This window comes from Pangasianodon hypophthalmus, chromosome 2 (assembly GCF_027358585.1).
Source record: "Pangasianodon hypophthalmus isolate fPanHyp1 chromosome 2, fPanHyp1.pri, whole genome shotgun sequence".
Lineage (NCBI taxonomy): Eukaryota > Metazoa > Chordata > Actinopteri > Siluriformes > Pangasiidae > Pangasianodon > Pangasianodon hypophthalmus.
The window spans coordinates 14,507,528-14,530,801 of NC_069711.1; the positions used below are offsets into that span (position 1 = coordinate 14,507,528).

The window sequence follows — 23,274 nt, forward strand, 5'->3', positions numbered from 1 at the left end:
GCTTATATGTACGGCCTCTGCCTTTTTAAGGAGTGTTTCACTGCTCATGGCAGCTGTGTGGTTCTGTGATATAAACTGTAGTATATAACCTTTAATATCCTCTCTGTCCATTCTATGTAAACCTTCCCACACACACACACACACACACACACACACACACACACACATACTTGTACTTTTTTTTTTTTTTCTAAATAAGGCAGCCTTCCTTATCTGTGTTTCTGTCATTTCGGCCCCATTCCTGTGAGTATCCCAGTCTGCAGAGTTCAGGCCAAGGAGCAGGCCGCAGCTGCACATTCTTTTCCCTTATATGGCTAAATGCCTGCTTGTGCTCTGCCCCTTGTGGGTAAACCAGGACCCCTGATTGGCCAGGAGAGAAATGGGAGGGGTGTATTACTAAGCTGATGCTTTAAACAAACTTTTGTACAGAGTAACTGCCTCTATCCCTCTGTCCCACAGACAAAGCTTAGTCGGCCGTTCACTTCATCACCTAAAGCCAAGGTGAGCAGGGAGTTTCTTTTTGGGTTTTTTTTTTTGTTTTGCTATTTTGTTAATTCAGGAGGATAGAAAAGGCTGTGTTCAGTGGGGTTGTGCTTCAGTATGCACTGCTCTGCACTATCTGTTGCTGTTGTTGGCTGTAGTGAATAGATGGAGATGTTGACGTATGTTCTGATATGTGCGTAGAGAAAGCTGGTCTGGGGTCAGTTACAGTTAGCGTAAGAGTTCAGAGCTGAAATCTGATGTCTTTAGAGTGAGCTGGTCTGAGGTTTTGCCTCTGTAACTACTACTCTGTTTAGTGAATGTGTGTCCCAGCATAGTGAGTGTAAAAGTGTGGGATTGTTAGTAACAGTAATAGAATGGTAATAATAACATTAAGATGTAGTGAGATCATTAACCAGTTATCAGTAATAAAAGACACAGCTGTTCCCAAATATGCTTTTAACTAGACTGATGGATTCCTCACCGTCTGTCTCCTACTGGGAAGATGTTTGTTTTTAGTGCCATTGTGAGGGAATTTGCCTGTAACCCGCAGGCAGTGTGTAGCCTGAAGTATGTTGTTCCTAATCTTGCTTCTGTCATCTGGGGTCAGAGGTTAAGACAAAGGTGGCCTTGTGTGTTGTAAGACTATATGGAGAGACCTGGGATTGAAAGAAGAGAGTAAAGGAGCAGTTTCCCAGAACAAAAACACTTACTAACTCCAAAGAGAATAAAAGAAGTTTTGGCGCATCTACTGACAAAAATAAATCATTAGCTAGTTAAATATCGTACTAGCAAAGCTGAGTCAATGAGTAGTTAAACTTCATCTATATACACATACAGTATAAGTTAGAATTTTGTCTAAGCTAGTAATAATAGACTAGGAGCTTTTATATGAAAGAGCTAAATGCAGTCTTCAGCAGTTGTGGAGGTCTTGGTAGGATTATTGTGAATGTGTAAAAGAGAAAAAGATACAGACATTTTGAGTTGCCAGTTCACTGGTTTTAAACTTTTATTTTAAATGGGTTTATTTGCAATTTCGTGTGAGAACCACCCCACCCCCCCAGCACACACACACACACACACACACACACACACACACATCAACACACAAACAAATTGGGATACGCAGTGAGCTGGATTGTGTCATGACACAAAAAATAGTCCACGCATTATGATAGGAAAAACCAGCCACATGGAGAGTACGTCTATTTTTAAGAGAGCAGAAACCTGGGATTTAAAAAACAGTTGTTGCAAAGCAGCACTTTGCAGCTGCCACCACTATAATCTTTAAAAAAAAAAAAAAAAAAAAAAAAAAAAGACAGTTGCGAATACCACAGGACATTTTGCACATCACATAAGGCTTATGTCCACTTGGCATTTACATGGATTTGCTTATTTTGTTCATCAGCTGATAGACAGAGAGGCTTTATCTAATGAAGGCTGTTCATGAATGTTTGGAAATGAGAATGCATGCATGATTCCTTGTTTGGACCATATCGTGTTAATTGTACTTGTTAATGCCTATGAAAATGCAAATCTCATTTGCTGATCCTATAAGTATTTGCTGATCTTATTTACCAGCTGCTCATCAGTATAAAAAGAAATGACAGCATCCACAGTGTGCTAGTCACTTTATTATCCTGTGTGTAGCTCATGGTCTTCTCTTATATTATGAGTCATTGCTAGCTCACCCCTGCCTCAAAGAATTGTCTGACATACTGACGCTATACCCAAATTAAAACGAGGACATCAGAGTGTGTCCTAGGACAGACTCTAAGCAGGTAGAATGCTAACAACACGAACTGCACTTCATTACAATTTACAGCACAAAACAGCAACTCTGAAAGGCAGTGCTGCTCTGTGCATATTGTTGCAGTATTGATTCGGTGAGGAGTTATTTTTGTCGCACTAAGCTGAAACATGATCCTTGGACTGAAATTCACACAGGAAATGAGGTCTCACAGGGGAGAGGGAAGAGAAGTTAAGAAGATGCAAAGGAGCATTGTGGTTTTGAGTGAGTTAGGGAGTGTGACTGTGCAGTACATGGTTAGAGGAATGCATATATAATGACTAACGTAGGTAGGCAGGGAATTTTTTTGTCTTTTGAGAGTGCAAGCTTCCTGTATTGGCCAATTGCTAACACCTAACCCAAATATAGTGGGACAGTCATATGTTGAGTAAGACAAGAACAGGCAGGCACACAAAACCAAACCAAACCAAAGTAACCATAATTTTTTAAATATCATGGCAAGTTCGTATACAAAGGAAAACTGAGCTTTGAACCAGGGTGTGTCTTTATTGAGAAAAAAACCAAAATAGCTTCTCTGCTCAAGTGAGATCAAGCATATAGTTACTGGATTACCTGCATGCATACACACACACAGGCTTGGCCTGGTTACATGCTTGAAGAAGTAACAGGCATCTTAACTGCCTCAAATGTGGGCAAGAATTGTGGCTGCATGTCAGCTTTCCTGGCTTTTGTATCATGCCACGGCTACATGAGTCGGCAATCAGAGAGGGCCAGAAGCCTCAGTGTGACAGGATGACACCACCCTCATGTTTCCTTTCTCATGATCCCATCAATCATAAACGCAATATTGAAATTTGTGTCATTAAAGGAAACCTCCACCCTTTATATTGAAATATATGTGACGTGCTTAGCTATTTTGGTGATAGTGTCTTGATTGATGCTGTGTTTTTGCTGTGGGAAGTTGGTGGTTGTGTGCCATGCAGAAGTCACTGGTTGACATTGCTAATGCAGTTACAATGGCGTTTAATAGAAGAATATTTTCAACAGCCTCAAACATAAGGGATAATTGTCAGGTTTCTCAGTTTGTGCCTAAAAAAAAGAGCAAGAGCTTCTTTCTCATGTACCATTTTCTGACTCTCTAGGTAGACATGAAGTGAGGGCTAATTCTCACTGGCACCACTGTCAGCAGGTAGTCAAATGGCATTGAGGGTAATGTAGGAAAGTGAAAATTGGCCAATATGTCAATGAAAGAAGTTTCAACTAAAAAAAAAAGTCACCTCTGAATTTTATTCTAAATTAAGTTTTGGACAATACTATCAAGCTGTTCAGGATGGATTTTTCCTTTAATAGCTAGACATAAAAGTATATTTAAAAACAAGTAGAAGCTCTAGTGTTTGACGTTACATTGTCGGTTACAGCTTTACCTCATCCCCAGGTTCAGTCAGCCACCATCATGTCCAGCAAACGAGCCAAGGGGAAGTCCACAAAGAAGAGGCCACAGAGGGCCACGTCTAATGTGTTTGCTATGTTCGACCAGTCCCAGATCCAGGAGTTCAAGGAGGCCTTCAATATGATTGACCAGAACAGGGACGGATTCATTGACAAGGAGGATCTACATGACATGTTAGCCTCCTTGGGTATGTCAGTGAAAGAAAAAAATGTTTGTGGTCTATAACAGCATGTGGAATTTCCAAACTTCACACATCATAAAATCATGAACATAAAACTCATCATCATTACTTCGTTTTTATTTGCTTGAGGGATCAAAACATTTGTCAGGATTATGCTTAATAGACAGACCATTTCACAAGCCCTGCTTTTGTCTTGGGTATGTGTGCAGGTAAGAACCCATCTGATGACTATCTGGAGGGCATGATGAGCGAAGCTCCGGGTCCCATCAACTTCACCATGTTCCTCACCATGTTTGGAGAGCGTCTGAATGGAACAGACCCTGAGGATGTGATCAGGAATGCCTTTGCCTGCTTTGATGAGGAGGGATCCGGTGAGCAAACGCTTTATTTTATAACCTTTACAATAATCAGGAATAGTCTGGAATGTAATTCTATAATTAAACAGGTACAGTTTCTGGAATTCAGTAAATCTGAAAAAGGCAGCAAAATCATACAGCCATTCCCCAGGGTTTATTTATTATCTATTATTTATTATCTTTGTTATTTATAAAATAAGATAAAATGAAAGAAAAGCTGTATGCTGATTGAAAATTTCTTAGATTCTAATTATTTAGAATGATTTGGATTTATCTTACATTTTGTGTTACATACAATTTCTTATTTATAAGTAATAAGTAAAATAAGTAAAGTATAAGTAAAATACTTATAATCCTTCCATAAAATGTGTACAATATGTACTTTCTAAAATATTTTGAGTAATTTTCTAGGCCCCTAAACATGTTTTACAATGCATTACTAGATATTTCGCATTCTTGAATGTGAATTTCACTGCACGTATGCTGAAGCGTTCTCCCGCTAGAACACTAATGCCTTCACTTCCCCTGGGCAGGTGTGATTCACGAAGATCACCTGAGAGAGCTGTTGACCACTATGGGGGATCGCTTCACTGATGAGGAAGTGGACGAGCTATTCCGAGAGGCTCCCATTGACAAGAAAGGCAACTTCAACTATGCCGAATTCACTCGCATCCTCAAACACGGGGCTAAGGACAAGGATGACATGTAAAGCCTTAGAGACTCTTAACTTGGCAGCAGAGTGCATTTTACTTACAAAAATAATGTGTCCATAAAGGGAGAACAAAAGACAAACAAATGACACATTACTGTAAAGTAAAAAGCACATAAAACACAACTGTATTACAGTATAACCACACAAAAATACAAAAATGAGTCCTTCTTATTATAGGCTACTTGCACTTGTGTAGATTAAATTGTGATGACTGTATACCTCGTTTTTTTTTTTTTCCTCTTCATATGCCCATGTGCCTTAAAGAATTATATAGTGCACGGAACTGTGTCCTTGTTTTTTTCTGCAGACGTTCAATAGGTTCAGTTGGTTACTGTGAAGTTCAGCTAATATGAAGTCGTAACATAAAAGTAAACATCTCAGCAAAAAGACTGTTACATGTAACGTTGTGTGATAATTCAGAGGGAAACCACTGTAACATGGTCAGATTAAACTGATAGAAACACTGGCTTGTTTAGAAGAAATTGTGGCATTATTTCTTTCTTCAGGGAAAATTGTAGCTCTTTTTACGGTGACCAAAAGCTAAAAACGTCTGCTTAGTTCCCTCATTTTATGCACCCAACCAAGATTTCCAAAACCCCTGTCCACTGTTTATGCTTCACAAGAGTGACTTCTTTACAGAACACAATTTTTTATTAAAAGAATTAATAGTGTGTTTAAGCATTGCCTGTAATGACGTTAAGATGCACAAAAATAAGAGTTATGTAGCATTTTTGGAAGGAGTCTCCAGTGTCAGCGCTTTAAGAGTCGGAGGTAAGGCGATTCCTTTAAGTTTTCTGACAAGAGATTATTTTTTTTTTTGTATTCTTAACTTCAAGAGAGAGTTAAAAGGAGTGCTTGGACCCCTAACTATAAACATAAAAACTATACATGTCATGTCATTCTGTAATAAGCAAAAAGCGCAATCGTTGGCAAACGGCTGTTGTGCAAGAGGAAGAAACCTTTCCTACAACAGCATGCTGCATTTTTTTTTTTTTTTTAAAAACATATCAGACTGCCATTTTGGGACCAATGAGCAACCCTCACACCAACAGTTTAAATATCACTTTATCTTCTTTATCTTTTAATGGGAGACAGTTACTTTCCTTATTTTATTCAATAAAATCTGATTCCTTATTATAAAACTTTTGGCACAATTCTGGTTTATTATGGAGCTGTCAGTGATATTTATATTCCCCCACCATTAATTCCTCTCACGCACAGTAATGAGCAAAAGCCAGTGCTGTAAAACACACACACACATTCAACTTGTATGAAAATTGTACTTTATTTCTCTGAAATGTACAAAAAGAAGGAGGACACATCACAAGTTTAAGGCGGATATTGCACAGACTAGTCCAAATATTTCTAGAAAAGCTGGGAAGATTCTCTTGTTCTCAGGTAAGGCACAAATGCCAAGTTCACTGTCCATACTTTTTTTTTTTTTTTTTTTTTACTTGATACACTGATAGGAAATGTAAGAAACAAATACTATTCATATCCATCTTAAAGTATTTGGTCATATATAGAGAGACAGAGAGAGCGCTACACATTTAATATACATAAAAACCAGACCCGATAGACATGCGCTTTATATCTACAAGACCCCTTCTCGACTAAATAGACACGGTATCTAGAATATCAACATCAGTCATTCTACAGAAGTGTAAAAATAGAGCATCTCTGAAAAATATACGTATACATCCAGTACCCATTGTTGTTCCAGGAACCCAGTAACTAACGGAAAGCTCACAGTGGTTTTTCATGTAGTGGTACACCGGTTTTTACACAGAGTTATCATATTATTAAGCCAATTTCTCATGTCCAAAGAGCCTAAGCTGGACATACAAACATGTCAAACACTGGTCTAAAGCACATTACTGATCTCTAATACTCTCAGTTTTCTCCCCAGTGGCTAAAATCTATGCTAAAAGAGGAACGACTGACTTAACCTGAGACCGAATGCAATGCAGACAATAAAAAAAAAAAAAAAAAAAAAATTAAAGTACATAGAAATTGTTACAATATTACAGAAAACGAGGGCTGACCTCCCAAACAGGACACAGTGTCACGATTAGAGGCCACCTTCCTTGAACAGAACCGTGACCGTAAAACAACCAGACAAAACACGTTAGTTCATTACATTAGATGCTTGCAAAATTTCAACATTTTCGCAAATACATAAGTTAGCGGATATAAACTCATTGTGGGGGAGGAAATGGCACCACTGGAGGTAAAGTAGAATGGTGTGCATTGAATACAGTGACTACAACTCATTCAGGCACAAAGCTACAACATTAAAAACATTGAAAAACAAAAAGAGAACTGGTACATGACCGTTTCATGGAACTTGGGCATGGCAAGAAACATGGACTCTAACATATAATGGTGCGACAACGACTACAATAAAATAATAAGAAACATGATGAGGAACTAAAATATGATAAAAAAAACGACCCCTCTTATAATGCTCCAAAGCTTAAACTAAAAGAAATGCCAGCACCCTAATACAGCGATCGTTCACATTCATAGGCACACGGTCCTGCTCTGAAATTGATCCCATGTCAACAAGGCTATTATACTCGACTTCTTCACTATAGTGAACACACCTGTGCACCCTTTTTATACCAGCATTATGAAAAGGTGCTTTGCAGTATTCTTCAGCTCATGAAATAAAATTTAAATCTAAGAACAAGCTAATAGCATGAGCTGATAAGGATATGAAAACACTACTGGTGATTCTGAAACATAAAACTGATAGTGTCTGCTCTCCACTTTCCCCACATTGATCCATGTAACATATACCTTAATCCTGCTGTCTCACACCATCTGCCTGTCTCTGATGCGCATGCACACTCGCACACGCGCGCACACACACACACACGAATTCATGACATCTTATATGGAAATGTTTAACTCTTTGCACCCCTAAAGCACCGTACACACTCCACATTTAATTCAGCAAAAGAAGTTAAAGCTTGTTTGGGATGGGAAGGAGCGTCTCTCAGGAAATCAGTGGCGGCTCTGCTGCTGTCTCACGCTATGTCACTGCAGAGGAACGATCAGGCTGAGCTATGCTCTCTGCAGTGCAATCAATTTCCCCAACCGTCCGTCTCCTCTCCCTCATCCTTAGACCTTAGCACACAGAGACTGTGCTCGAGGAGGCAAAAACAAAAAAAACAAAAACAATTTGAGCAATAAAAAAAGGCTTCGGTTAATGTTTTGAAGTACTGGCAACATAGAGACTTAGAAATAAAGTGCAGAATGTATGAGTGACCACACAAACACAGAAAAGAAAGATGATATTTGGAAGTCGTGGTCCCATTTGCAGTGGTTTCAGGCCACTGGAATGAGGTATCAAACAAACAAGGCTGCAGCATGCCAGGGGTTTTCAAACTAAAGTGTAGCTCCTAGACTGAGCAGGATTAAGTCCAAGTCCCTGTCTGCACACTGACATCTAACCCATCAGCATTTCATTCAGCGTAGCATGCTGGTTCACAATGAGCATTCAAGAGTCATTATATATATATATATATATATATATATATATATATATATATATATATATATATATATATAAAAATAGTTAGCCATGCTACATTATAGTCTACTTATCTAGCCCTAAGCCAGGACATTGGAGCATACAGGCAAAAACAATATCAAAATCTGGCAGATCTTATATTACATCATATCACAATACACTCTTCTGAGATTAAATGTGGGTGTGCTGTTTCACTAGTGTACTGTGTTTCCAATTGAACTTCAGCTAAACCAAATCATTTAAGTCGTGTAAACATCAAGTATTGTGATATGATGTTTTTGCCATATCGCCTACCCCTACTTTAACCAATATCTAAGGCAAAAAACTGAGCAAGGCCACTTGTGTAACTTCTAACGGCAGTCCTAAAAGCAAATAAACCATAAATGTCTCACCTATCAGTTAGATACATAACACTGAGAAACATCACAACTCTGCCAGGGTTTGTGTGGAAAGTTCACTGTCTGTGGCGAATCTAAAAATGCCCCGTTCAGGATTTTAAACCCACAAGATTTACTTCCCTTTTAAGCTGAGCCTTATCATATGTTCTCAATTGCTGTTGTGCTGAAATGGTAAAGAGGACCGTAAATAAATCTCATGTAGTGAAAACAATAGAAAAGTCTTTTAAAGGTTTTAAAAGGCTTGCTGCTTTAAAAACATATTCTTTGTGTCAATAAAAGGTAAACTTAGTGTATGTCCTACAACCGGGTTATCTGAACCATCAGGTGAAATGTTCCGTTTCTAGCTGGTCGTCCGGCAACCCTCAGATCACATCCATGACAACTGGAGATTGTCAAGGCGACACTGACATTGCAGCCACATGACTATCTGTCTTCTGCCATGTAAATAAGAGTCATGGACAACCTCAGCCAAACAAGAACCCAGAGCAGAGGAGTGTTGCATTCACGTCTTGGTTGTGTGGAATGTCCTTTTCTCAGTTGTTGCTTCTTGTCCTTCATAAATGCATACACCTGTCATTTTGATTTTCTCAGTTGACTGCTTCTCTGACAGCGTGGAGTGTGTGCTGTGAGCTCCAGGTGTGTGTGACGCTGGTTGGGGGTGGACTAGCTGGTCTGACCACACTCCACACACCATTTGGCTGAAAATTCACTGCTCCGGCAACTCTATGTGGAACCACTGGCAGGCTAACGCCCGCTTCACTGGCAGGAAGAGCGGAAGCAGAGGCATTTAACACAGGCACAGAGACAGGAAGGATGGCCTTCTCCTGCAGGCTTGGAGCAGAGTCAGATTTGCTGCTGGAGCTCAGGCTTTCACAGCTCTTTTCCTGCTCTGTGTTCCTACTTGGAGCTTCTGTTCCTGAAACAGACACAGGAACAGAACAGGGCACTCTAGTTGAAGGCTGCTCCTTCTGTCTCTGGTTTTCCTGCTCTGCTGCTCTCTGTAAGGCTGCATCTACGAGCAGCTTGAGGTCGCTGAAGTCATGTGGGCAGAGCTCTGGGGGTGTAGGGGGCGGCGTGTTGAACAGCACCACTGTAGGACTCATCGTTCCCAGGCTTGGGCTGCTGGAAGAAGAGCCTGGAATAGTAGTTACACTAGGAGGTCCATTCACACTTTCTTTCTTGATCAGGCCGCGAGTGTCCACCTGCACGAGGGTCTGGAGACCACCGTCTCGGCCTGTTAAACCTGATCCCACTAAACAGCCAGCCCCAGTCAAGATGGCAGTCGCTGTATTACCCAGCATGCTCAGGTCCAATGCAGGGGCAGGGCGGATGACAGAGGGGCGAGATGCCGGGACCAGTGGAGGGGTGGAGTGGTCTGGTGAGGCGGAGCCAACTGACCGGCTGTCTGATTTGCTGGCGCGACGGGAGATCGTGAACTGAGTCGGGTCCTTTCCGTCCTTCCTGAGCAGGTCAGGGAGCAGCCGTCGCCGTGCATTGATGAACCAGTTACAGATCTGAAAAAGACAGCATTAGAGACAGTCAAAAATTCAGAAAATTAACACAAATACACCTTCTTCCTTCCTCCAGTTCCCTCAAGAACATACGCATGTGGACCTCCTTAGTTAGACAACATGAATGCTTGAGTCAGAGACTGAGATTTCTGAATCAGCAGGCAAAATAATTGACAGGCAAATAGAGGCACCTTCTTGTGCTGATTTGTTAAACGCAGATTTGTTTTTCCCCTGGGGCATCACAGAAACCAGAGGATATGAGGAGAACAATTACAAATATTACAAAACGTGTTCTAGCATGAAAAAATAATAATAATTTGCCCCACCTCAAACAGATTTTTACAAAGCATCCCATGTCAAACTAGGCTGAGCCAAAGAAACTACCTACAAAACTAAAATTTCTGCTGAGGACCAATACAAACTTATAGTTTTTCATTATAAGACTATAACAATTACAGTTACAAGACTTACATGTGGACTCAGCATTTAGTTATTAAACATGATCATAATACAGGTGAAATCTCATTTGACAGCTCGTCACTGGAATGAGAATGGCTACTTCTTTCATACCCAAGCCACATTCCTTGGTGCCATTTTCACATTACTGTCATTTCTGTCCTTATGATAATGAAACTGAACCATTGTTTAGGTTTGTTGTCCAACTCACAACCAACTAAAGAGAGAGCTCACTGCTGCATATCAGTACGGAGCCTTGGGCATGTGTGTGCGCCCTCTAGTGCCCAGACTGCAAACTGCAGGTTTTCAAACAGCTGGCTGTAATGGAGTTTGGAGAGAAAAATGCAAAGCCACAATACAAAGGCCTCAGTGCCTGCATTCCTGCACACTGACAACACCACCGCTCCTGACTCACAATCAAGGACAGAACATGGCTGAGATCACACACCATGTTGTTTTTATGGGCTGTTTCTGCAAATAGATCTGGGTGTGTAATATTTGCTGAATGCCTATTTATCTGTTTATTATAATAAAGACACTGGGAATACTGAGGAAATAACATGTACCAAGATACCAATATGAATATGAAGACTAATATAAGATCCTTGAGAAGTACATTACAAAGCTCACCTGAGAGATGGAGAGATTAGTCTGTCCTGACAGACTGAGCTTCTCCTGCTCAGAGGGATAAGCGTTAAAACGATGCTCATATAGCCAGCTCCTCAGAATCTGAACAGACTCTTTTGGCAGGTTCCCCCGGCGGCGACGCTTAGCAGAAGCTCCACGGGCACCGGTGGAAAGATTGAGTGGGTAAGCATCATCCTCACAGGGATCACTGTCTGACATGGCAGAAAACTCTGTCTCTCCACTGTGCTCCTCTTCAAACACTGCGGAAACAAGGTAACCAACCAAGGTAACATTAGGTATTATTGGTCTAAAATGAAAACATGTGGCATAAAAATGTGCTGAATTAGGGCTGGGGGAAAGGATTTGGTTTCTCTGCATTTTTAAAAGTAGCACTTATACAACATACACTTTACATAAGAATCACAATCACACAAGACAAAACAGTGAATCAAATTCACATCTACATACAAAGGCCTGACCTCCCTTGGAGCAGATCTGCTTTACATTTCAATGGATGGATGGTGGCAATTCATTTAAAGGAAGAACATGGTAATATGAAGATCTAAAACACACATTACTGGCAAAGGAAAGCTCATACTTCAACTATATCATGGCATGTAACGTCTAACAACGTCGACCCCAAAACATAAGGTAGTCTGAAATAGGACTGATCAAAAAAAGCTACTCAGTGCAATTCCAAGAACAGGGCTGATTCTCCAGCACTTGCACTCGAGCAGCCATTACATAAAACGCAGCACCAAAATTTACCCTTATACTTTGTGACTGGTGACTACAGACACTGTACCAGACGACCACACACATAGACTTGATGTGCAGTGAGTCAGCAGGGGGAAAAAGTGGAGAAACAATGCCAGAAAGCTAAGCTGTGTGTGAAGAGTAAAATGAATTGGGTGAGCGAGTCATGGCTGCACATGCCATCTAACTCAAAACCTGCCAGTGAGGTATTAGGCGGTGTGTTTATCAAGACTGATTTTCACACACAAGTGGCTTATGAAATGCTACCGGTAGACAAAATTAATATTGCTCATTTCCCTTTGACTTTGGGAGGGCCCATTCTGCTCCTGACACACTACTATAATTAAGGGCTGCACTAAATAGCAGTTATTTTGATCAGGACTTGGCTATTGTCATACAAATGTGCAGTAAATCAGTAATTCAAATTGCAGATGAGCCATCATTCAAACAGCTGCTAGGAAAATGTAGCTACCACACTCTGCCACTGTAATGTAAGAATTTGATAAATACAGCCTACATGTTATTCTTTGCAAAATCAGTCAATGAATCATGATCTATATTCAAATCCAAAAACTGTGATTCCTATTTAATCAGGAATTGTGTAACTCTACCACGAAAGCATGTTGCCAGCCTGTCCTTGGTTAAACAACACTTTGTATTTTGTAAACATGGTTTCAGACAGTCTGCAACTTTTTCATGCTACTTTCTTTAATCATATGCCAAAGATGAGAAATGGGAACACATCCAAATTCTGTAGACGGAAGCTTTGTTATAGATTATGGGACTTTGTTTGTGTGAGTAAATTTCCTAAATGATTCAGGCTATAAAACCAAACAGAAAAACTTTAAAACTAGCCCAATGTTTGGTACGGAATTGTACGAGATAAGGGTTCTTACAAAAGCCTGGAGCAGGCATCCTGAGGGCTGAGATAATGATTAGCTAAGTCAAGGCAAGTTCTCTTCAGATGAGCAGTAGGAGTGAATCTATCCACTCTTTAATTTCCTCCCTTTCATCCCCCTACACTTCCTCTCTCTCTGCTCCATTCACCACACAAGCTACAAACATGCTGAACCTTTCCACACTTTCCCAAACTCCAAGGCAAACCAGAAAGCTGTTTCACTTGAGGCTCTAGTGTGTGTGTGTATATATATATATATATATATATATATATATATATATATATATATATATATATATATATATATATATAAAATAAAACACATACACACTAGAGCATCAATTGAAACAGCTTTTATATATATCACACACACACAAGTGGAGAAGTCTGAATCTGTACAACAGTGCTACATGTTTAACATCTGAGAGGCTTTTGTTCTCAGAGCTACTAATTCAATGAAGAAAGTCGAGAGTGGAAAGAGAAAGCTGAGTAAAATTAGCATCTCCAACTGCTTGTTTTCAACATTCCCGGCAGTAAATGAGGAAAAAATAATCCCTTAACCGTCTACACGAGTTACTTGTCGACATGTTGGCTATGAAATGTCCCGCTCGGCGTCGAGCACTAGTCTCCACAGACTGACCTAAACTTCACACACTGCTGGGCATGTTTTAGCTAGCACTCGGGAGGAAAAACACCAGTGAACTAGGCACTGACTTGCCCGTGGAGTTTTATGGTGTTTGTCAAACGCTGAATATTACAGCAGTGAAAGAAAGGTTTAGGGGGGGGAACAATGGCGCAGAAATGGGCTAGTGTGACTCCTGTGTTTCTCGCAGTGAAACCCGAAGCCCGCAGGAGCAGACAGAAATGTGGCAGTTCCTGCGTTCCTCCCCAACAAAGGAGTGTGTGTGAGTGTGCGCGCGCGCGCTATCCATCTCAAGTACTGAGGGGCTTTAGTGTGTGTGTGTGTGTGTGTGTGTGTGTGTGTGTGTGGTATCCATCTCGAGCAAGGACGAGGCTTTTTAGTGCTCCTTTACCCTTCCCGAGCTGCCAGCCCCCCTCCCCGGACATGCAGCTAGCTAACTACAGCTACACTGATGGAACCGCTACAGACAGGCGTCAGTCTCACTTTATTATCCAACAACCGGTGACTGTAAATAAAATGAAACTGCCGCCTGTGGCGACGACAAATACCCCAGGCTAGCCTTGCTGACGTGCAGACATGCACACACTGCTGTTACTTTGTGGAGAGAGAGAGAGAGAGAGAGAGACAGAGAAGATCAAACCTGGAGCTCGGAGAGAAATAAAAAGGAGAGATGCTGGTTTTGTGGCTGCGGGAGATGAACTGAGTTCTAGCACTCATCTGTCAAAGCGCTTTATTTAGCGCGGTTAAAGACCCACACACATCAAATAGACTACATCCAAATGACTTCTCCTTCAATAAGTATCTAATATCCTCGAGATCTGAATCCGGATTTGGTTCTGTAGTACAATGAGGAAAAAAAAACCGTGCAAACGGTGTAGATGTACAAGTGCGTGAAACACGCGGGCCGCCAGCGACGCCAAACTTTTCCAGACATGCAACAAATGCTGGCAGTTTGTCACCGTTACACACAGCGTCCAATATCCAAACCCTGAAAGTGGAATTCCCCACTGCTTCAAACCTGCTAGCTTAGCTACCCAAGTTCGTGTAAATATTCCACAGAGTAGGATATTTTTACATTCCCGTGTAACACTAAAAGCACGTCAGGTTAGTCACACGACAAAAAACAGCACAACACGAAGATTGAGGTCTTTCTTAACACCTTTAAGCTCAAAAGCCTTACTTTCCTCATGAGGGACGCTGAAAAAACCGACTTAACACACTCGCTACCTCAAACACGTCCAACTGTTCTTCAGGACAGCAGCAGATGGACACCATGCTCAGCTCTGAGGCAGACAGGCAGTTAGCTTAGCCAGCTAGCTACATTCAAACACAAACACACGCCGCACTGACTCTCAACACACAAAAAAGCCACATTCCTCTTAAAATCTACATTCCCTCCAACTTCAATATCCATCGACTACGAAGAAAGGCTAACGGAGAGGCCGAAAACTCGCACAAAATTCAGTTTACCTCTTTTGACAGATTTCATCCTTTGTTAGATAGGGGGTCAGGATTTCAAAAAATCCACAGCTTTCGAAGTTGCTCGGAGAAGAAAAGCGTGCTTCCCACAAAGCGGGCACACAACGGGAGCTTCTTCTGCCCAAGGCGAGGTGTTTTCACAGCCCGCGTTCGTCTTTTTCTCCCCAAACAAAAACTCGGACCAGTGCAACGTTACTGTCTCTTATCGAGTCCGCTTCATTTCTCGCACATGTTAATGAAAGCAGAAAAAAATGGTGTTGACAAACGCGTCCCGATTTACCTGCAATGCCGTTCTCCGCCAGCGCTGTGTCAGTGACAGAGCACTTCACCCCGCCCCCAGCAGCCGCACCAGCCAATCAGAGGCCGCGCATTCAGGCTCCCTACACCTCCACATCATCAGCGACTAATGAACAGTCCAGCTGAGGCAAACAATCACTACCAATGTTTTAAAACACTATTAACCTCGCTCCATTAGCAACCGAAGCATAACATTTAATAATTAAATATTAGATTTAGGGATGAACATGGCTCTTTTCCCTTAGATTTCATTCATTCATTTTTTTTTACATGTCTACACGTAAACTTAGCATAAAAACTTGTTAAATAGCTTAATATTTTCTCTTGAAGTGCGTTGATAGTATTGTCGAAATTCAACTATGTAGCAAAGTCAGGCCTTCATTCAGTTAGGTCCGGTCTAGAACCGGACTATAGTTTATAGTTATATAAATACTGCATATAGTATATAGTTTAATTAAACAAAAACAAAACAAAAAACCAAAAAAAAAAAAACAGGTCTTTACTACTTTCTACCGCGAAAACTTGTAGGGTTTAGGTGAAGAAGGCAGGGAATGTTTACTTCCTGTCGGTTTAGCCCGTTAGCACAGGCGATTTTACTTCAAGCTGCAGATAGTGGGAAGTTTCAGAGGGGAAAAAAGTGGAAATGTTGGGAAAAGAAGCTCAGTGTGTGTGTGTGCCTGGGAGAGTAGATTTGTTCTCACCATACCTTTTAAAATCTATTACAACTCTGACACAGTAACTGACACTGGTAAACAAGCTACACAGATGTAGCGTTGACGACCAAACGAACTGATTATTTTTGACTGATAATTTAAATGTTTCTGGATCAGCACTGTGAATGTTACTCACCACTCAGCTCAGCTAATTAGTTCATAATATTTGTTTACATACTTTTACCGATTATTTAACAGTAAAATGAACATGTAATGCAGGTCTCGCTGCAGTACCACGACAGTCCGCTAGGGAGCAGCAGGCCGGAGGTTGAACCTGACTGTCATGTCGCCTGGTTTTTCTTTCAAATGCAGGAATGCGCTGGATGCACAGTGGCCAGGATGAAGTGGAGGTTTAACTGTGACCCACCCCCAACTGGAACTCCTATACAATTATATCCACCACGCAAAGGTCTTTGCAAAGCTAAAGCCTAAAGTGATTGCTGTATGTTGCACACTGCCATGCCTGCAGCTGTCACAACTGTTGTGTTGTGCTCATTGTGTTGCATTTATTGCTCAGTGTATTGTCTTGTATCATGGTGCACTGTAACTTTTTCTGATTTGCACTACATGTTGTGTGGTGATTATAATGCATGTCATCACTTTTCTGTAATATACTGCTCCAAGGCCTTGAAGAAGGTTATTTTGTTCTGTGTACTTTATACCAAGAATGACAATAAAACACTCCACTCTGCTCTACTCATGCCAAAAATATGGTAAAACTACCCAATCTAGCAACTCTGAAATGGCAAAAGTCACACTCTAATGGCTACTTAACAGAGATCATTCTCAAATTTAAATTCTGCTTCATCAATCAGTACTGCTGATTGCTGAACCTTAGTTTAATTACAGTTTAGACTGAAACTTTATTACAAGCCAAAGAGAAGGTTCCAAAATGCTAAAGCTTAAAGAGGAGGAAAGGCCTACATTTTCACACTACCTCACTGTGGCTATATAAATTACAAATTGACAATAATTAAAAAGTCATGATAGTTAATAGTCAGGTGTAGTACTGCAGTGCTGCTCTGTGTGTGTGTGTGTGTGTGTGACACTCATACAGGTGTGCTTGAAGTGAGATTGATCATATCCTTTGCTGTTGTGTTACTGTGGTTTGAAAGCTTTGCACTTAAGTATAGAGCAAAAACAAGAAGCCAATAAACATCTTTTGGTTAACTTAAGTCTGTTTTATTGTATTTCTTACTAAAACAAAAGACCCTGACATACACAGCCTAAAATTTATATAGCATTAGATATATCTAACAAATCCTAGTCAGTAAAATATGTGCTTGTCTCATAAAATATCAATTATTATAATAATTCTCATTTTTTGCTACAGACGCTTGCATTGAATGTTGAGCCCTCCTTGACCCCTCTTATAGCCCCTGTAGTATAACCAAATGGATTTAAAAGAGAAACATAGCCAGAGAAAGACAAAGTATTGAGAGCAAGCCTAGCTCTTTTTTTTTTTTTTTTTTTTTTTCCCCCCCAGGTTAGGCTGATGAAAACCAGGTAGAAGTGTACACTTACGGCCGAGTGCAGGGTGCAGGGTCAGTACAGGGTCACCATTTGGGCTTCCCTTAACCCAGCTTGGCTGTAGCCTAACAAAATTGTGCTGCAAGTCCGTTACTTAAGAGGTATATTAAAAATTTTAGAACCTAAGCAGCGTGAGCAGGGCAGAAACCGGATGTCTCTCCAAAAGTGTCTCTCAGTTGAAAGTTGTCTCCAGAATATTGTCCCGCAATTCCACATGTGGGGCTTTTCTGCTGTCCAACAAAGAAAACAGTTTCCCAGCTTTTAAACACACTCAATGTCAAAGAAGACATGGAGCACATTGGTCCACTGTGGTCCTAAGGGAAGCCCGCAACTATGATCAAGAAAAAAGACTTGCAAAGTAAAATACAGTCAGACCAGAGTACATGAAAACAAGGAACAGATGCAAGATCTAAGAACTGTTCTACTTCATGTGAGAAAGGATTGAGAAAAGAATTTTGCAAAGCTGGAAACATAAATACATTAAATGAACAAAGACATAAAGAAATTCAATAAGCACAAAGATGTTATAAGAACAGATAGAAATGAAATAGTGAAAGTGGGGGAAACGTGGATCTGAGAGAGCCACCATTAAGAGGGAATTCTGAGAGCTTCAGTGGTTTTTAGAAGAAACTGTTCAGCTAGTAGTCTCTTTATGTTTACATTGTCTTCCTCTTCCTAGCTGCAGTGTAACAGACACTAATGTATTCAAAGCCTTGTAGATGTGATTTATGTTGCTTCATCATTTATTGAATCAAGGACAAAATTGTGAAATTGTCCAATATCTACTTTTCGCATATACATTTTTAGGTTTTTCTTTGCCCCAGCTGTGAAAAAAATGATCCTAATTCGGGTTACAAGCTCAGACACAGCTAATGTGCTTTAACCAGTGCTGATGATTCTATATGCAAGCAGTGACTTATGTTTACACTTAATGGCCCTTAGTGTTATAACTATTTCTGGCCTATTCTCTAGAATTCATTTTGAGAATAACAATCTAACCAGCTGTCTTTGCTATTGTGTAATAATAAGACACCAGAGAAGCAGTGAGAACTACAGCTGATTCATTTCCAACATGATTTGTTCTAACCTGCAGAGAGCACAACTCTATTTAGCAGATCTCAGACTCAGAATAAGCATACTTCACTGACTGATTTGAAACCCCAATTCACCTGATGTAGGAGTGGGGCTGTTGAAGTAGTTCTGCAGGGATTTGTCAGACATGCCTTTAAACCCTGTGGAGGGATAAGCTGTAGGCCATCAGCACACAAAGCCACAGGCGTTAACGACTCACCCCCTGGCCAAATGGGGAGAAGCAGTGGAGAGAGAGGAGATCCCATTCACACCATTACTACAAACAGCAAAGGGAGCCATCACTGGCCTGGCTAACACACAACACTGCGGACAAAGGGAGCCAATCACTCAACCATTTCATCGTACAGAGTGTTTGTGTGTGGGTCTGTTTAAAGGAAGCAGGTGGGCCAATGGCTGGGTCTTTCCTAGTTAAAATGCACATATGCCCCTTTTTAAATGGAGGGAGTCAGATGAAAGAATTCTGGTTGCATTGCTCGGGATTCATATTTGTTTTGAGCATGTGTGGATGTAAAGTTTCATTCGTCAGAGTCCTTCAAATTCACGAAAAATTAAAGCACAGCAGCACTGTGTGTTGTGAAGCCTGGAGCTATTTTGTTACAAAAGTGTTATCAGCTTCCTGTTGCCCATGACCCAGATGAACTCGCATTACTCCTTAGGAATGTCAGTGTGCTTTAAGCCCAACAGAGCTAGACTAATAACTAAAGAGTCACAATTAACTGCTTTTGAAGCACTGTGGATAAATTACCCAATGCTGAAGAAACTGAACACATCTTGCAATTTCAGTTTTGTTAAAATACTAGTCTGGTGCAAATGTAACAATTTAGATATGTTCACCCTGTCCTCATTAGATAAACCAGTAAAAAAAAGTTTGAAATGACACCTAACAAATGCATATAAAATAACAGAATTTAATGATTCTTCTTTAAACAGAGAGGTAACTTCAGTGAGGATAAATAATAACAAGGTAAACAAAGCAAATGAAGGAGAATAAAAAAGATAGACTGTGAAATGCAGAATAAAATGCCTTCACTTTGTCAGGACAGCTCACAGGATGTAGGACCCAAATAACCACAGAGAGGTGCTGTCACTCCACAGTCTACCTTAGGATTGTTTTAACTCTGAATTGTAATGTGTTCTACAGCTTTAGAATGACTAAATACGATTAAATAAAAATGATTGTTTAAACAGTGTCAACATTTTAGAGTGAGCTCATTAAATCGCTTATCTTTCATGATCAGTTATTTCCTTACAGTGAAAAAAAAAATCATAAAAGCAGCTGGTTGTTTTTTTCTACAGGATACTGAAATCGGCAGTGGTTTTGATGTGTGATCAGGCCCTACCTGTGAGCTATAATGAGAGTGTTACATTCCTGAAAGAACTGAGCTTGTGCCTTCAATATGGCGAAGTGGGCAAAGTGACCAAAGTGACATTTCTATCTGCAATACAAGAGGCATGTAGATTTAAATGCATGTAATGTGCCTTCCATCCATAATTTTATAGCAAAATGTGAAAAAAAAAAAAGAAAGAAAAAAATTTAAAGGGGCAATAAATGGTATTTTATCTGTTGTAGTTCAGTCACACATAATTGGATCACTGTTAATTACACGGTTTATGAAGATATTAGAACAGGCAATCATTTCTCCAAAACCCACCAAACCTTCCTACATCTATTTTGATTTTTATGATTATTATTTTATGATTTTTATTTTCCTTAAGCTTTTTTTTAAATCACATTTTAAAAGAGAATCTCCTTTTAAAAAGAGAAATGCTCCTTTACAATGGAGTGTGTGTGCACTAACATTAGGCAAGCACCTGATATGAAAGGTATAAATGGTATGAAAGCTTACCACGAAGGGAAAGTCAAGCGGGAGTGAATACCAGCTGGGTGAAATAAAAAAGTGCCCTATACCATTCTTTTCCATTCTAACAGGCTTTTGTTTATCTGTTACTGTTTATCGCAAAGAAATAATTTCTATAGTTTGTACTAGAGGCTGAAATCAATAGACCAAATTAGTAAACAGGAAGACAAATATTTCAGAGAGGGCATACACAAGAAGGCATCCTCTAAGCAAGTATGTGTATGGAAACTTCAGAGGAGTATTTTCTACTGGATGGGGTGGTGAAAGGCAAAAAATCCAAGTGTGGCTACCTTAGTCCACATAGATTAAATCTCTTATCCAAGATATTAGAACATTAAAACAGTCTGATATAGACTTTAGGTGATATAATTATCAGTAATAATAATAATAATAATAATAATAATAATAATAATAACAATAATAATAATAAGTCTTTGTGAGGTTTTCCTTGGCAGTCTCTGAAAAGAGAAGCTCTTTGTGTGGCCTGTCCACAATTCCCACATTCCCCTTTCTCGATTTTAGGCTGCCACCAAAATAAAGAGCATTTTGCATTTGATATTAGAGCAGAACTGTGTAGCGCTCGAATGTCTTCTCACTCGTCTTCTCTTTCCTCTTCATTCTTCCCCCTCCCCACATGGGTGAGCTGTGGGCCTGTTTCCTTATTTCTCTTCTCTCAGAGGCGTGTCTGGGCTTCGGGAACGTAGATCTCGATGTTGTCTGAGCTCTCTGTGGCCGAGTTCTGTTTGACCGACTGTGCTCTCTTGGCCGCCATCAGTCTCTTGCGGGCTTCCTGCCTCTGTTTATCTGCCGTCTCACTGCTTTTCTCCCGGTTCAGCACTGCCTTGCTCTTTCCAGGCTTCTTTGGCACAGGTGGAGCCTGCTTCTGAGTTTTCTAGAGAGCAAAAGTTCACAATAATTGTGTTTACATGCACACTAATAAGCTGATCATTAGCTGAATTTGGGAGTTATCAAATTATTCAAGCATGTATGTAAACAATATGCCACAATATCTTAAATAAAATTAAAGGAATCATTCAATTTCAGATTAGGTTTTAGCCCAAATAATCAGGTTATTCAGCACATGTATACAGTTAATCTTATTTCTTTGATTTTTCTACTGCATGTGTGTGCAAACATAACTGGAAACTCACAAACAAATATTTATTAATAAAGTAACAGCTGATTTGTTAGCAGCCAGTACCTTTGAGTCAAACTGTGCTTTTAGAAAAGATTACAACAAATGCAGTACATAACATGTTTAATCACTGCTAGTCCATGGATTGGCTGATAAAATAGTTTGAGTACTTAAGTAGTCAAGTAATGAGTACTGATGCCACCCCCTCACTATGGAAAAACATATTCAAAATCAGCATAGCTACTTGAATTCTTACAATAACCTATACCTGTTTGTCTGGGGAATCTCTGTCCAGTTTCCACTCATTGGCTTTGAGGTGGTAGAGCTCATCAAACTTGAGGCTAATGTCTTCTATTGAGAGCTGCAGAAGGTCCCAGAATCCTGCCAAGTCCTGAGCTGTGGGCCTTGGGTTAGCATTCACATTCTACAGGAGAAAGCCAGAGAGAAAAGCAAATTCAAAAAAACTTTGCAGTTTAATTGGAATTATTTTTAAATCAAGCAATAAAAAATGGGGTAGATTCACTCTTGTTTCCTCCCACCTCCCAGAAACACGCCTGTAGGACTGGCTACTCTGAATTTCTTCTAGTTGTGAAAGAATGTGCGAATGGGTGTGATGCACAAAGATGGACTGGTGCCCCAGTCCCACTTTGTGTTCAGTGTTCCTGGGATTGACTCCAGATCCACTGTGACCCTGACCAGGATTATAGAGCTTACTGAAGAATAATGAATGAATGTTAAATGGCATGTTAAATGGTCAGATGTCTTCATTTCTTTGTACACAAGAGGGCAGTGTAACACTGGGCACCTTTCCATGAAGAGTGAAGACACCAGTCCATCAAGGGCAATTTAGAGTCACCAGCCACTTACTTGCATGTTTTTAGGAGGTGGGCGTAAACAGGAGAACCTGGAAAATTCCACACAGACAGTAGCCTGCACTGCTTTAAGCTGTGTTACTCTGTCTACCCCAGTGCATCATATCACTGTTTCTGCTTTATATCACAGTGCTCTAGAATTCTGCTTGGTCAGGCGTTTGATTTTCTATACCAGCACAGCTAAGACAGTAGTGCCGGCGGTAAGGCAAATCACAGAGATGTTTATTTAGCTTTCCCGTCAGTGATTTGTAACAGTAGGTAAGGCAGTAGCTTCACGTATTCACACACAAGTCTTCAGGACAGACGGCTTTGCGCTTTCTCTGTAACACTGGTGATGACTGTGACGACATGAGCTAACTCGCTGCATAGACATTCCACAACATTAAATGTTTACAATGGGTCAACTTTATAAATAAGAAAATTGTAATCACTGGCAAACTCCTGAGGTATAATGAAAACAATACACTCCAGGACATGCTGTTATTGGAAAATAATCAACTTCAGGATGGTAATAGTAGCTCTACTTTGCACTGGACCACAC

At 40.3% G+C, this 23,274-nt stretch overlaps 3 protein-coding genes across 10 annotated transcripts in view; 1 reads left to right on the top strand and 2 right to left on the bottom strand.

The window, feature by feature from the left end:
* Window positions 1-368: 368 nt before the first annotated feature.
* On the top strand, window positions 369-5,395 carry myl9b (myosin, light chain 9b, regulatory). 2 transcript variants are annotated; one of them, XM_026919278.3, is made up of 4 exons: window positions 369-501; window positions 3,666-3,867; window positions 4,071-4,232; window positions 4,751-5,395. In XM_026919278.3, exons 2-4 carry the CDS (start codon window positions 3,684-3,686, stop codon window positions 4,924-4,926), a joined length of 522 nt encoding a protein of 173 aa, XP_026775079.1. In that variant the 5' UTR covers window positions 369-501; window positions 3,666-3,683; the 3' UTR covers window positions 4,927-5,395. The 2 variants fall into 2 exon arrangements, with proteins under 2 accessions (XP_026775079.1, XP_026775090.1); XM_026919289.3 differs by having other exon boundaries at window positions 401-501; window positions 3,649-3,867.
* An 800-nt stretch (window positions 5,396-6,195) lies between these two features.
* LOC113529797 (homeobox protein TGIF2) lies at window positions 6,196-15,638 on the bottom strand. Of its 2 annotated transcripts, none has more exons than XM_034314129.2 (3): window positions 15,516-15,638; window positions 11,463-11,719; window positions 6,196-10,379 (listed from the first exon to the last, which is right to left on the bottom strand). In XM_034314129.2, the coding sequence occupies exons 2-3, from the start codon at window positions 11,676-11,678 to the stop codon at window positions 9,453-9,455; spliced, it is 1,143 nt and encodes a 380-aa protein (XP_034170020.2). In that variant the 5' UTR covers window positions 11,679-11,719; window positions 15,516-15,638; the 3' UTR covers window positions 6,196-9,452. The 2 variants fall into 2 exon arrangements, with proteins under 2 accessions (XP_034170020.2, XP_026775065.2); XM_026919264.3 differs by having other exon boundaries at window positions 15,227-15,551.
* A 4,121-nt stretch (window positions 15,639-19,759) lies between these two features.
* Window positions 19,760-23,274, bottom strand: part of dlgap4b (discs, large (Drosophila) homolog-associated protein 4b) — a 100,069-nt gene continuing 96,554 nt past the window's right edge. For all 6 annotated transcript variants that reach the window (XM_026919235.3, XM_026919227.3, XM_026919252.3 and 3 more), the window contains 2 exons: window positions 22,130-22,285; window positions 19,760-21,618 (listed from right to left, as the gene is read on the bottom strand). In XM_026919235.3, coding sequence (XP_026775036.1) covers window positions 21,400-21,618; window positions 22,130-22,285 — 375 coding nt within the window. In that variant the 3' untranslated portion in view covers window positions 19,760-21,399. The remainder of the gene's footprint in view (window positions 21,619-22,129; window positions 22,286-23,274) is intronic.

Excerpts from the sequence above, each read along its gene's own strand:
- LOC113529797 (XM_026919264.3), bottom strand. Across the intron at positions 10,380-11,462 it reads CTAATCTCTCCATCTCTCAG|ATCTGTAACTGGTTCATCAA; the intron begins GTGAGCTTTGTA and ends TGTCTTTTTCAG.
- myl9b (XM_026919278.3), top strand. The coding sequence starts at position 3,684 with ATGTCCAGCAAACGAGCCAAGGGGAAGTCCACAAAGAAGAGGCCACAG. Across the intron at positions 3,868-4,070 it reads TGACATGTTAGCCTCCTTGG|GTAAGAACCCATCTGATGAC; the intron begins GTATGTCAGTGA and ends GTATGTGTGCAG. Across the intron at positions 4,233-4,750 it reads CTTTGATGAGGAGGGATCCG|GTGTGATTCACGAAGATCAC; the intron begins GTGAGCAAACGC and ends TCCCCTGGGCAG.